Source organism: Apteryx mantelli, chromosome 26 (assembly GCF_036417845.1).
Source record: "Apteryx mantelli isolate bAptMan1 chromosome 26, bAptMan1.hap1, whole genome shotgun sequence".
NCBI lineage: Eukaryota > Metazoa > Chordata > Aves > Apterygiformes > Apterygidae > Apteryx > Apteryx mantelli.
Genome location: NC_090003.1, coordinates 6,307,433 through 6,322,161, shown reverse-complemented (window position 1 = coordinate 6,322,161; position 14,729 = coordinate 6,307,433). Strand labels below are relative to the sequence as shown.

Genomic DNA, 14,729 nt, shown 5'->3' with positions numbered 1-14,729 from the left:
GGCGGGAGCGCCGGGCGCCGCGGGCCCCAGCGCCGCCGCAGCCCCCCCGTCCCGGCCCTCACCCCCCCCCCGGCCCGGGGGTCACTTTGCTTGGAGAGCGCAAGCCGCGCTCAAGGATAGAGCCCCCTGGACGGAGCCAAGGAGCCGCTGTATAAAAAACGCTGAGGTTTTCCTTTTCTGTACTGCGCGTTTCCCTAAATTGCCTTTGACTGTGTGCATCGCTAATGAAAGTTTATGCCCTTGTTAGAAGGACAGGCAGGTCCGTTCCAGTTAGGGCTGGGTCTATCCTTCTGCCAACTGCCCTCCCCAGCACGCACCCGCGGACTCGCGCTCGCTCGCTCGCTCGCTCCCTGGTGAATAAGTGGAGGCTGTTATAAAAAAAAAAAAAAAGAAAGGAAAGAGGAGGGGAAAAAAAATTTCCATATTTGTGTAAGTTGCTTTAAAAGCATTTTATCATGTCATAAAAAAAAAAGGAAAGTACTCTCGGAAATTGATCCTGCACACGAGCCCATTGGACAGAAGGACGTCGGGATGTTAATGGCTATTTTGCTCCAGGGTGGCTTATTAAAAAATTTATACATAAATGCTTAAAATTGCATAAATTATTTAAAAAAAAAACATAGTAAGCAATTTGCAATCCCGATCCACTTTTCCTCCTTTTTTTTCCTCATCGTCCTTTTCTTCCCTTCTTTCTTAAAAAAAAAATTCTTTCCCTCTCTTCTCACCCTTGTCCCCTCCCTGTCTGAAAATGCGACGCATCCAAAATTGTATGTGTGTGCGTGTAAAATAAATACGGTTTTAAACGTGACCCGCCGCTGCCCAGCGGAGCCAGCTAAGGGGGGAAATAAAAAAAAGAGGGGGGAAGAGAAAAGAAAAGAAAGAAAGAAAGAAGTTTGGATGTGATGAGTGTTCCTCGCAGGCGTGGAATGTCACCCACATATCCTGGAGATTGTACTGGGGAGGTTTATGATGGTTTCCCATTGATTTGTTTCCCCGACGCAGCTGCCGACCTCTATTGAGGGACAAACATAATCAGCACTGACGCAAATTAGATGGTTATTCGTTTTGAAAATTGACAGAAAAACAATAAAAAAGATGAAATGCTCCCAAATCAATAGATATAATGAAATTCAAATAATCCGAGAGATGAGGTCTCCATGGCAACTGATAATGTGGAAAAGAAAACAATTTAATAAAGGACAGACACACTTTGAAAACAGATTGGGCAAAGGGAAGGCGGGGGGGCGCGGGAGCAGGGGGGCCGCGCTGGGGGCGGCGGGGGGGCGGCGGCGGGGGCCGCCGCGCCGCTGCCTCTCCGGTTGGTTAGCGGTGCCGTGGTGAAGGATCACTGTCCATCCCAAGGACGCTTGCCATAATTAAGAGAGGCTTTCGGTCCAGAAAGTGCAGATTCAGGTTTTAATACACAAAATTATTTCAGGAGCACTGAATCGGAAAGTCGTTTGTTATGACCTTCCTGAGAGGCCTGGAGCAGGGCATGTTGGAGGCGCGGCGGCTGAGCCAGCTGAGTTATGGCATATTTGTGTTTTTATAGTGCGGAGGGGCGGGGGGAAGGGGGGAAGAAGGTTAAACAGTATTTACAGCTCAGTTGTTTTCAGAAAGGAAAGAGAAATAGAGTTCATGAAAAGATGCGAGCGGAAGAGAGGGAGAGCGAGAGGGCGAGGGGGAGATTCCCGCGGCAGCCCGCGCGCCGCCGGCTCCAGGCGGCACTCACCGCTGCTCCGGGCCCTGCGGCCGCGGCGCAGCCGGGCCAGAGGGGCTTGCGGCGGGACGGGGAGCACGGCCGCCCTGCCGCCGCCGCCGCTGCCGCTGTCCGCAGGTCCGCCCGGGAGCCCGCCGTCCCCTCGCTCCACGCCGCATAACGAACCGCTCGCGGCGGGCGGGCTTGTGCTGGCGGCGGGGGGGCGCGCGGGGGGGCGCGAGCGCGTGGGGGGTGCTCGCACGGTGCCTGCCTGCGCGCCTCTGCCTGGGCGACGGCTCGTGGCTCGTGTCCGTGGGGGTGCTCAGTGCGCGGGGGGGGCTGCGCAGGGCTCGGTGCATGCGGGTGGGCGCCCCGTGGAGGTGCACGTGTGGGTGCCCCCGGGCCTCGCAGCGCCCCTGCGCAGGTGACGTGCACCTACGCGCCCAGGGGCAGACGCGCTTGCGGGCGTTTGCATGGGTTTGGGGTGCACATGGCTGCGCGTGCGTGCGTGTGCTGGGACGTGCGTGCTGCATGCCGTAGTGCACCTGCACGGCCACGTTTTTGTACCCGTGCGCGCTCCCGCTGATGGGCGTCCGCAGCTAGCGGCTAGCACTGGCACGTGGCTGGGCTCCCGAGGACAGGGCCGATAAGACGATGAGCCCTAATGACCGGAAGGAAGAGCAGCGAAGGCAGCACAGAGTTAGAGTCGGTGTGAGCCGCAGGAGCGCGGGGCGAGCGCCACGCGGCTCGGCCGGCCGGGCCTCCTCCTCCAGGCTGCTCTGCCAGGACTACGGCGTGAACCAGCCCAGGGATGGCCGCTGCTTTCGCACCAGCGGTCGGCTCTCCTCTGGCCAAGCCATTAATCTTTTCCACATGAACAGGACGGACAAGTGCTTCTCTTACCCGTATTGCACAGCGTTGTAGGTCCCTGGGATTAAATAGCCCCTGAGCTCTCCCTGCCACTGGGTGATTGGTGCCTGGTCTGGGCATCTGCATGGGCGGAAGATTCCCAGCCTCGCATCGGGATGATAGAAACCATTAGGGGATCCTAGTGCCCCGCTTGTGTTTCGAGCCCAGAGCACGTTACCTGCTCCAGCGCAATTCCTGCCGCCGCCTGGGGTTCGTGGGAAGGGTGTAGTGCAAGCTGAAGGGCTAAGCCGCCCTGGTTTGCTCTCCGTCCTCCAGCTCGTGCTGAGGTCTCTCTTAGCTCCTGTGGGCGAACATGCTGATTTACTTCGCAGGGCCTTGAAAGAGCACGATAATGAACTTTTTCTGGCCCTCTGTTTCTTAGTGATGCAACAAGTATTCAAGCTCCTAACTCCCATTTATGCTCCTGACTTCCCACTGCAATTAATTAGGAGTCTGCGTGCTTTGTTGGGTCTGAGCTTAACGGTGCTGAAAAGGGCCAGCTTGCCAGGCGGCAGCACAAATTGCTCTTAAGCTGCCTCCCAACGACCAGCCGAGGTCGGAGGGACCCCCTTTCGGGCGCGGGCACACCTAACCCCTGACCGCAATCAGCGGTGACGCCGAGTCCTGCCTGAGGCACCAAGCAGCTCTCCCCGGGCTTTGGTAGCGGTGGGTTTCGGTGCTCGGGGAAGCAACTCGTTGAAAATAGGTGGCCAAGAGGGGCTGGTGAAACTTGGAGTGATTCCCTACCCAGCTGGGATCCACATCGTCAGAAGCACCTGTATCCTTTGGGGGACCCGTTCCCACTCCCACACAGGTCTTTCCGTTCCCCCGTGTCAGGCACTTGCAGCTAGATCTGCTTCACTTGTGTTCCTGCCCCTGAGCCTGCCCCCCCTGCAACTGCTGGTAGGGCCAGCTACATGGGCTACACCACGACAGACCTTGGCAAGGTGGACCTGGGGTCTCCGTTACGGAGCTGGGCAACGAAATCCTCACATTTTCCCTGGGTCTGCGCTAGCCAACTCCTCCCTCTCCTGCTCTGTCCTGCAGGAGATTCGCGTGCTCCCTGCTAATCCCGGGTGATTCCTAGAGGCCTGGCCAAACCTGGGGCGCGCAGGTCCCACGCTTGCGACGTGGGCATCCCTCAGGGGGCACACGCAGCTTCTCAAGGCAAAGCTCAAGGCTGCTTTGCAGTGGGGCCCTGCCAGTAAGTCAGGGAGAGCAGGAAAAGAAACTCCTTGAAGCTGAAATGGGAAGAGAGGAAACTCAAGTTTAGCAGAGCGAGGAACTGTTTGCCAAAAACCTTACCTCGGAGGCTTTGCACGCCACCCTGGGGTCCCTCACAGGAGCTCCCTCTACCAGCCTCGGTGATTTTTCCACCACCCCCCTTTTTTAGGAGTACCCAGATTTGTTGCCAGGTCCCTCTCTAGCACCTTGATCTTTCAGTGCACCCCTTGCACTGGCTCTCTCGGCGTTTACGAAGGGGTCTGGGCAACGTTTCGAGGCCACATCTCAGCCTCTTCTTCCCTGCAGGGGAGCCGGCTCCTGCTCCGCCGGCCCGGCCCCCGATGCTTTAGCAGCCCCCGCCGCTCTCGGCTCAGTGGCTCCTGGGGCGGCTGCTCCGTCCCAGCTCCCTGCTTGGCTCCCCGGGAAGCGCTGCTGCTTCCAGCCGCTACTTCCCTCATCCGGAGCAAGTGTGCCTGCAGAAAGGTGAAGTTAGATACCGTGTTTGCATCTAGTTGCCCTGACAACACGTCTGGCTTCATAGGGAGTTTTCCAAGGGCCACAGCCAGCCTGCAGGGACCTGGTGGTGATGAGCTATTGCTCTTCACTCTCCCTTTTGCTTCTTTCCCCTCTGTTTTCTTCACAACCTGTGGGGAGATTGATGGCTGGGTTGTGATGTAGATGTTAGCAGTTCTGCTTGATTTATGGAGTTACTTAGGCTGAGCGAGGCCACATAGACTCGTCTGGATAGTAAACCTTTTAACTGGACTAAAAAATTAATAATAAATAAATAAGGCAGGGAGGAGAAACTGGATCAGAAAAGCCGATCCTCTTGGCTTTATGCTATCTGAAAGAGAGACTGAAGACAGGAAGCTCCCAGGGAGCAGCCAAGGGAGCACTAAAATCCGCTTCAGCTCGGAGCTCCGAGAGCAGATTTCCATGGGACCAGGAGGAGGAAACTGTTGAAATGTTTCATCACAGATCCTGCACTGACAGATGAACGGGAAGGGCGGCAGCAGGACACAAGGCAACTTTGAGCCTGAAACTGTCCTGAATCCGCGCTTTCCTTTACTGTTATGTGTCTTGCAGTAGCACCCCGAAGTTGCAGAGAAGCGAGGGGGCGGGCAGAGGCCGAGGGGCCGCGTCCCGCACGGTGCTCCCTGGGGGGCGGCAGCGGCACCTAGCAGCTCTCGGGGCGGGAGGGCGGTAGACGAGATCAAAGCACGTTTAGGATCACTTTTGAGACCTGCTCAGGAAGCGGTTCAGGCGTGCGCTCCTAAAGAGCTGTGAGCGAGGCTCGGCCCTGTCCTCGCTCGCGGTTAAAGCACCTTCCCGCCAGCTGTGCCAGGCGCCTGGGCAGCGGCAGCCCCGAGCAGCGGCAGGTGGGAAGCGCCGTTGCAGCGGGGCCCGGCGCGGCGGCGGGGAGCAGGGTGCTGCGGCCGCGGAGGCTGCCGCGGTTGGGCGGCGCGGGGGACGGCTCGCTGCCGCAGGAGGGCCCGGAGCGGGAGGGCTGGGCCGCGCGGGGTGAGGGGCCGGGGCCGGCCAAGGCTCACGCCGTGCAGCCGAGGAATCTGCCGCTGCCAGAGGCTGATGTGGCAGCAGCTCGGGGCAGCGGAGGAGGCGGCGCAGTGCTGAGCGTGAGCGGGCGTCCGTCCTGCTCTGCTGCCCGTCGGCCAGCCCTGCTCTCCGAAGGGGACTCCGCAGGCTCTGGAGGACGCTGAGGTGCAGCCCATTGCACCATTGCAGTGGAGCATCTCTGCTCGGGCTGTGCTGGGGCCAGCTCACTCCTAGTGTGAGGTCTGTGCTGCCTTTCTCTCCCTGGCCAGTGATATATGGCATAAATTAGGCCTCTGAAGGGGGATACTGCATCCTTAAGAAGAAATATGTCCTCATTTTTCTTAAACACCGTTTGCACTGAGTGAAATGTTTAGAAGGGACGCTGAGGGATAACTTTATTTCTTACTAGGGAGTTCAGAGCCGTTCAGTTAAACCCATAAAACACTGGGAGTAGGGAAGCTGACAGCCTGCCCGTGCATTAGAAAAGCCATTACTCATCCAGGGGAAATTCACCCCATGCTGGAGCCCGGCGTTACCTATGGGCTGGTCCAGGGGAGGACACAGGATCGTCCCCCTTGGCCATCCAAGGGGTCAGTGGGATGCTGAGAAGTAGGAGAGACTCTGTTAGTAGCAACCCAGCAGAGCGACGGAGCACCGGCCTGGAGATCTCAAAGCACTGAGCAAACCTCCCTGGGCTCAGCCGCTGGGTGATCGTCCTCCCTCCTCCTCCTTCTCCTCCTCCTCCTCCTCCTCCTCCTCCTCCATGTGGGGAAACTAAGGCACAGAAAGCTGACAAGACTGACAGTTATCCAGTGCCTGAAAAACAGGCTGGAAGCCAGGACTCCTGGCTTTGCACCCCCCGGTTAAATCACTAACCCAAATTCCCTTCCGGAACAAGGAGTCCCGACTGCAGCGCTGTTCCCGCTGCAAGGCCGGGGGTGTTCCCAGGGTGGCGTCCAGGACTCCTGGCTCCACGCGCATTGCTCCGAGGATGAGACCTTTCCTCCCTACGGGGCTTTAGAAAAGCCTCTGAAGGTGGCAGGCTTGGGAATTCCTGTCTGGGGTGCTGGTGTGTGGCACCACGAGATGTTGCAGGTGCGTCTGGGTGGGCTTCTGCTCTCGCACGCCAACACCTGGCTGACGGCGGCGGCTTGGTTCCCCCAGCGCCTCGTCGCCCAAGGGACGGGGCTACAGGTGCCCGGCTTGACGGCAGGCAAGGCGTCAGCCACCAGGAGGGCGGTGACTTCTTATTTGATATTTTATTTTGGAGGCTTGATGCCAAAAGATTTAATATTTGTTTGAAATGAGAAACAGTTCTCAAATGAATTTGGAGAGCCTGGGAATTAATGTCAGCACCCCCCCTTCCCTCCACGCACCCCCCCTCCCTCATCAGCTGAGCCCCCCCTTTCAATTTCTGAAGCCTGCTGATTTGAATATTTATAAATATCAGTAAATTATTTATTGTAGCAATCTGCTATGCCATTTCACCGATCGCCGTTAACACTTTAGGGCTCGCTCTTGAGGAGGAGGTGGCGGGAGAGAAGGGCGCCGGGGCTGGGAGCGCGCCTCAGGACGGGGACTCGCCGGGGGCAGCAAGGGGCAGGGGCAAAGCCCGCGTCCCACCAGGGTAGGAAACGGGAGCACGGAGCCGCCTGGGAGCCCTGGCGCAGGGCACTGGTGTATCCGGAGCTGGGGCTCGCTCTCCGTCCTCTCCCACGCGCTCCGTCGTCTGCCGATCGCTGCCCGCTGCCGGTTCTGTGCGCTGCCCCTCGCCGTCACCAGAAAATTACAGCTTAGCCCTGCGGTTGAGAGGCTGAGCAGAGGGAAGCAAGAGGGGCTCACGGAAAAGGGGCCAGTTTTGGCCTCTGCCTGCCTGCTGCCAGCCCTTCCGGAGCGGGTTGAACCAGGCTCAGGGAGCTGGAAACGGGAAGAGAAACGGCCTCGCGCGTGCGTGGAGAAGCTGGCGCTGCAGGCAGGAGAAGGGCAAGCGGTGCTGGGGCGGGCAGCCGGCGCCGTGGCCGGTGCAGGCCATGGGGACGGGCGCAGCGGTCCCCTGCTCTGCCTCCGCGGGTTGGGGTGGGCTGTGCCGGAGAGCCCTGGCGGCTGGGGGAGCAGGGCGTACGGCTGGCGGCGCTTCGGCGAGGACACCCTGGCCGCTCGCTTTATTTCTCCTCCCGCGTCTTTGGTTCTCCGTCGCCTCCCTGCCCAGTGCCGAGCCGGAGCCTGCCAGGTCCGACTTCCCCGCTGAGGGCTTCCCCCGGCTTCACGCGCATGCGCCCCGCGGGATCCGCGCGTGCCGGGCCGCGGAGGTTGGTAAAGAGCCGCTGTGAACTCCCCAAGGTCAGGCACAAGAGGCAGCATCCACTCATCCAAGGTCATTGCCTGGGCTAAAAGCAATAAAATGTTTTATTGATAAACTGAAGAGGGGAAAAGACACGCACTAAATCCGCTCTCACGCGTCGCGGGCCGTGCCCAGGCTGGCGCCGCCTCTGCCCTGGCCCTGCCCGCGGCAATGCAGGAATTGTCGTGCCGGAGGGGAAACGCGTCCTGGAAGGGGCCGAGCGTTGGGCTGCCTTCCCCAGCGCGGCCGGGTGCTGCCGAGGCGCCGCTCGGGTGCTGGTGCCCCCGCAGCCCTCTGCAAAGGGCTGCCTCTGTCTCGGGGCAGGCAGCCCGCGTGCGGAGAGGAGCCCGCGTGCGGCGCTCGACCGGCCAGCCCAGCTGCCCTCCCTGCCTGCCGCTCCTCGGCAAGCCGGGCTCTCTCCAGGCAAGCTTGCACCACAGTGGTTAAAAGAGAAAAGGCCCGTGCGGCGCACGGGTCCTCCTTTCCTCCCCCTCCCCGCCCCAAATAGTGCCGTTAATAATTAATCGAATGAGAGCTTGCAGCGCCTGGAAAGCTGGCGCTGGGACCTCCCTCCTGAACAGAGCTGCTCAGCTGGGCTTAAAACTCTTCAGCAAGAACCTGAAAGCTCCATCTGTTCGCCGTGCCCGGCCCCGCGAGCGGCAGCGCGCCGCGCCTCCCCCGCCAGCGCCCCTCTCCCCCCGCGCAGCGCCGCCCGCCCCAGAGGGTCCTGCGCGCCGCCGGGCTCGCTCCGCGCCCACCTCGGCCTCCGCGCCAGCCGCCTCGTGCTGCCCCGCAGCCCGGCCCCCAGGCCGGATCCACCCCCCCCCGGGGGCATTTCTTCACCTGCCCGCTGTCCTCACCTCACCGTCCGCCCCGCAAATGCCCTCGCTTCGCAAGCCCCTTCCCAGCAGGCGCCGGGCCCCAGCGCCCCGCGGCCCCTCTCCTCCCCGAGGCAGGCAGAGCAAGGCTCGTCCTGGGGCGTCCCCCGGGGCGTTGGCGGGAGGCTGTGGGGGCGCGTGGTGGGGACAGCCTGGTGGCCGGGGGGCGCAGAGGTGGATCTGGGGGCGCAGCAACCCGGGGCTGCCGGTGGCGGGCGCGAGACGGTTTGGCGACGAGGCCGCAGAGCTAAGGTGGGTTTTGTCCTCCGCTGGGGCCTTGTCCCGGCAAGGGACCGTCGCCCTCACGGTGCCCCAGCGCTTGCCGCGGGTCGGAGCGAGGCGGGCGCGGGGCGCGGGGAGGGGGCAAGCCGTGTAAACTCCCGGCGGCATTGTTTTCCGAGGAAGTGCTCAGTGTAAATAGAGCATGTGGGAGAGTTTGTCCTGGGCAGAGATGAAAAGTCCCTGTGACAGGCTCAGGTTATAAACGGCTTCCTCGGATTGATGTGAAATCAAAACATTTCTATTTAGAAGAAGAAAATGAAGGGGGATGTTTACTTAGCCGGGAATCTTTAAACAGTGCAATGGAGAGGCAGGGTGGTTTGGGGTGGGGAGCTCGGAGCTGCTGCTCGGCTCCGAGGGTGCCGGGCTGCCGCGGGTGCCGGCCGAGGGGCGGCGTGCCGGGTCCCCGCTCAGGCGCTCGGCTCGCCGCGCTCTGCCTGGGGGATGAACGTGGGCGCGCTGGCCCCGCAGCCCGGTGGCCGTCCCCAGCCCCCTGCTTCTGAAACCGTCAGGCTAAAAGAGGGGAGCAGAAATGCTGATTTGGGTAACGTCCTTTCCATTTCAGAGACGAGGAAATAAGGCCTGGAAAGATGAAATGATGTGTACAGGCTTGCAGGGAGCTGGTGGGGAAGTTGGCAGAAGCAGCCAGGAGTTGCGATTCCCTGGGGTCATGCGTGATAGGTGGGATATATGCAAGAGTCCGTGGCACCGCGGAGCAAATCCCGTCTCAGGAAGGTCTCTGGCAGGGATAGTTTTATAGCTCTGGGAAAAGGTGAGTTTCAATGAATTTGCTGCATTTTTGACTTTGAAAACTTCAGAAAAAGGGTCTGAATATGCTGACAAACATCACAGCTGTGCTCAGAAAAGCTCCAAATACAAGAGGAGGGACAAGGAGGAGGCCCAAGGAAGGGCACGAGCTGAGGCAGGAGCCGTGCGAGGCAGAGGGGCAAAGCCGGGGCTGCGAGAGGGAAGGCGGCAGGAACGGAGAAGCAAGACAAGTTGCAGGCTCCCTGGAGCTGCTGCATACGCAGCAAGTGCAGCCTCGGGAACGTCTGTTCCCCTCTTCCTTTGGATAAATATTTATATATTCATTTGCCGTCTGATGCACGCACTTGGCTGCTCACCTCCAGACCGGAATAACGGGAGCTGCCCTCCTCGCGGAGACGGGGAGGGCAGCAGGCTTTGGGCTGCCGCCTGGCTGCCTCCTGGCTACCTCCAGCTGCGAGCGGCGCTGAGCTCACTGCTTGGGCAGCGCTGGGCATCCCGAGAACTTGGACGGGAAGTCGGCAGGCAGTGTTCGGGAGAGCGGGGCTGGTGATTCCCCGCTGACCCAGTGCCCCAGCACCGCGCCGGCAGCGCTGCCCTGGCCACCTGCAGCCACCGGCACTTTGCCGGCCCTCCGCTGGCCCTTCGCCCGAGCGTACGGGCGCAACCTGCCGCGTCCTGGCCGCGCTCCAGCTGGAGGCACAGCAGCCTCGCTGCCTCCCGAGATTCCCTCGGCGGCACCAGTTGCGCATGGGAGCTGCCTTCGCTTTCTGCCCTAAATAGAGCAGGAATGTGATGGGAAGGGGAAGGTGCCAGCACACAGATACTTCTGCAGCTTTAGGGGCTTCTGCCGGTGCCCGTCTGTACATGTGAGGGCTGTGCGGATGCGCTGGGGGAACGTGTGAATGGGAAAGCACATAGGTCTGCGTATTTTGGGGGGACGGGGCTCTTCACGCCATATGCGCGTGACTACATTTATGGAGTGTGCAAGCGCACACACAGCTCCTGAATAGCTGTAATTTCTGGATGGGGAGGTACGCGTTTCGGGGCAACATGTGCTTTGCCTGCACGAAAGCATGACTGCGTGTGGGTGTTAGTGCCGGAGGGGGTATGCGTTTGGAAAGTGTAGGAGTGCATTTTGCCTCCCTTTGCGTGGGGGGCTGATATATTTGTCGGGGGGTTATTTTTCTCGCGGTCCTTGACAGGGAAGCGTGTCTGAAGCTGTCAGGAGTTTACGCTAAGCAGCCACTCTCTGGCTCTTGGACAGCGAGTCTAAAGTTTCAGTCTGTTTGTATTGGGCTGTCATGTTACAGGATTAGGGGCTGTCACGATGGCTTCTGGATGCGTTGTAGGGGGTCTGATTAATCTCACTGCACCGCTGCGGAGCAGCACCTCCGCGCTGGTGACAGGGAGGTGCGGGCCGAGCTGCCCCGAGGGACGCTGCGCAACGAAGGACCCCGTTTCCACCGTCTGAGGTCTGGAGGAGACGGTTTCTCCTCGTGACGGGCCCCTCTTTCAGCGGGACATGAAGTCCAAGAGCACGTCGTGGGGGCGCCCCCGCAGCGTGCCCACATTACCGCCGGTGGCCCAAGCAGAGCACCTGCGACACGGCCCCGGGCGCACACACCCCTGGACACAGAGCAGGGACTTAGGATCCGTTTTTTGCTTTTGTTTGGGATTAAATCTTGCAAATTGCTGGTGCAATAATTATGCAAGTGACTCTGTGATAGGGACCATTTAGTTCAAGACTCTCCATGACCTTGAAGTTGAGACCTTACCTTCTTCCTTTCTCCCCCCACTTTCTCTTACCCCTCCTTTACTAGCTGTCACATATGAATAAACTACATTAAAATAACAAACCCACACTAATTAGCTGATTGTGCTGGGAAGTGTGAGAGCAGAATTTCCTGTGTGAGAGCGAGTGAGCGAGAAGGCGAAGGGCCTGATCAACTGATACTAACCCCGCGCGCTTTCCTCCCGCACGACTGCTTCCCAGCGGTGCAGCCCCAGGGCGCTGCCTCCCAGCGCTCTTGCCCTTCATACTGGTTCTCCTCTCGGAGACCACGAGTAAACCCCATTAAGTGAACTCCTCGCCTTCCCTGGCGTTGCAATTGGGGAGCTGCTTGCTCTGCTGCGGGTGCTTGGGGCCTTGCTCACAGGGGTGCAGCTACGGGCAGGTGTGATTTTAGCGGCTGTCAGCTCGGCCAACACATCTGAGATTGAACAGGGGACCTAAAAGCGGGTGGAGAGCAAGTTAGGCTTTGAGCAGCTTTCATGTCCTGCGCGAGTCGGGAGCAAAGGCTCAGCTGCACCGTGGTTGCCTGCAGGCCGTGCAGTTATAGCCAGGGTGGGTGGCCTGAGATATTCGGGGCCATGAGCCCAGTTCGGTCCCAGCGTAAGTAGGTGCTTCTCCCTTGAGGTCAGTGGCCCGGCAGTACCGAGCGGGCCCCACGCCAGGCTCCAGCCTGGGCTTCCCCCAAGGCTGAGGAAACAGAGGGCAGTGCCACCTTCCAGCGAGGAACGCCGGCCGCGTTTTAGGGCCAGTTGCGCGGGGATCAGCCATTTGCTGTTTGGGTTCGCGTTGCCCGACCCCACTAACGCCCTCCCCTGCTTCTTTCCCCTCTCTCTTTCCAGCTGAAAGAACTATATGCACTGACGCAACCTCAGGAAAACCCACGATGGCTGCCAAGCGCAAAGGCGGCCTGAAGCTGAACGCGATCTGTGCCAAGCTCAGCCGCCAGGTGGTCTTCGATCACGGGGGAGCCGAACAGGCACGCGTGGACAAGGGTCCCCAGCGGGAGAGCAGCAACAAGGACCTGCCGCAGCCTGGGACCAAGGAGCCGGGGGCTGAGTTTTCGGATGGGCTCGGCAGGAGCGTGCAGAAGATCGAGGAGGACAAGCGGAGGGAGGTGATCGAGAAGTGGGTGAACGGGGAGTACGAGGAGCCCTTGCTGGGCCGCGCCGAGGGCAAGGAGAGCAAAGGCGCCGAGAGCGCGGAGGTGCCCCCCGAAGGGGTCTACATGGTGCAGCCCAAGGGCTGCAGCGACGAGGAGGACAACGGTGACGAGGCAGAGGCCCCGCGGGACGGCAGCTTCTTGGACGACAGGGACTCGGACGGGCCGGCCCCGAAGGACGACGGCTACCGCTGCGCCGGCGGCGAGACGGCCTCCAAGCTGGGCGGAGGAGCCGCCTCGGGTAAGGCTCCCTCCGCGGGGCACCTCCGCCGGCCCCGGGGCGCCGCGCCGAGCCGCGCCGAGCCCACGGCTGCGGCGGAGCCGGCGACGCGGCCGCGCCTCTGGGGGACGCCGGGGGGCGGGGCTCCCGGGGGCGCGCGGCCGGAGCCCCGCCCCCTCCAGCGGTCGCCGCCCCGCCCCGCCCCTTCCAACGGCCGCTCCCCGAAGGTTCTGGAAGCCGCGGCGGCCGTGAGGGAGGCGGCGGCGCAGCTGGCCGAGGTAGGGGAGGTGGCGACGGCGGCGGCTCCGCTGCGCGGGAGGAGGCTCCCCGGGTGGGGCAGGAAAGACAGGCGGTGCCCGGGAGCGTCCTCGGGGGCGTCAGCCCTTGCGCGGCTACCAGGCTGCGGCCCCCCCCCCCCCCCCGTTCCTGCACAGCTCTGAGCCGCCCGGGGGTGCCCAGCCTGGACCCCAGCATCGCTTAACCTGCCGGCTCTGGGGCCGCTGCTCTCTGCAGCTTCGTCGGGCTCGTTCGCTCAGGCTTAGCACTGCGCTACGATTGCCAAGCTTACGGTTTGGAGTGAGCCGGCGTCCAGTGCTAACTTTTTTCCTCTTTTTGTTTGTTTATCCCTTGGTTTGCGTATCAGTATTGGTGCCCCTTTCTTGGTGTCAAATCCAAAACTCTGACAGAGGCATCCAACACTTAACACATTCCCCTTCCCTCTTTGCTGGTGTGGTTATCCTTGCTGGCGAGGTGGAGCGGGTTACCACTTACCACAGCGTTGCGTCCTTCGTGAGGGACGCTGTGGGATCACATCCTCCAACCTTGTTGGTGGAGTTAATGCACAGTGAGTTCAGGATCTTGCCAGGCAAAGCCGTTAATTCCAAAATTTGCATGTTCCTCACCACTTTTATACTGGATGCTGGTTTATGTGCAATTGCAAGGTGTTTTCCCCCAGGCTGTGCGTGCATTTCTTACTTTGAGATAGCTTCTACCTTATTTCTGTGGTTCATTCAAAAGCTGAATTCAGCAAGAGATGTTGGGAAAAGCCCGAGCTGAATTTCTTCCTCACTTTCTGACACCCAGGTACCTCCAGACTGATTTTGTGATGCCCATACTAGTACTAAGCCTAGGACACATTGCGTTTTATTAGGGCAGAGCAACACCCTCCCCCTGATTTGTTACACAGTTGGGTTGGATTTGTGATAGAAAGATCTCCCCGTAATCTGTTCCACCTGCACACACCCCTCCCCTGATCTCAGCACTTTGCAAATCCATCAAACTTTCTTCCTTCTGTGTGCGCGTGTTTTCCTCCTCCTGTTAATAATGCAGCCAAAACTCATCTCTGTCTGTCCGTTTGCCTTCTGGAGAGGCACATTCTCTAGTCTTCACGAGTTCAGTGGCAGCGCACATAATTATGCATATAAGATATAAACAGAGCTGTTTAATTATCCTTCGCCACATCAGTGACAGAGTAATTAACAAACATTGCAAGATCAATGAGGAAAAGTGTGACCTTCAGTTTCCTTTGATAGGAAAGCCCTTGTCGTTCCCCGACACAAGGTGATTGTGCCTGGACTCAGTTTTTAGTTTGTTTTAATTGCCCTTCCCCCACGTTTGCAGCTTTTATTTGCTATAAAGCTAAAAGGAGGGGAACCTAGAATGTAAAAATATGTTACCAACCTGTGGAAAATGAAAAGGAGCAGAGGTTTTCCTTTGGGGTAGGAGTTCTCAGTAAAATGTGTTTTTAGGGCTGTATTGTCAGAGGATTATACAAAAATGCATAAGCGTTCATGGGGGCCGGAGGCTCATTTATGTACAAAGCAGGTAGTAGCACATGCAAGGTCCAGTGTACATATGCAGCCACATGGGATTAGACCTGCAGACGGAGGTACTGTCAGGTCTTGAG

General features: G+C 59.7%; 1 protein-coding gene across 1 annotated transcript in view; it reads left to right on the top strand.

The window, feature by feature from the left end:
* CASZ1 (castor zinc finger 1) overlaps nt 1–14,729 on the top strand; it is a 112,859-nt gene that overhangs the window by 50,076 nt on the left and 48,054 nt on the right. Inside the window, exon 3 of the mRNA XM_067311283.1 lies at nt 12,284–12,844. Within this exon, the coding sequence (XP_067167384.1) occupies nt 12,284–12,844 (561 nt within the window). The remainder of the gene's footprint in view (nt 1–12,283; nt 12,845–14,729) is intronic.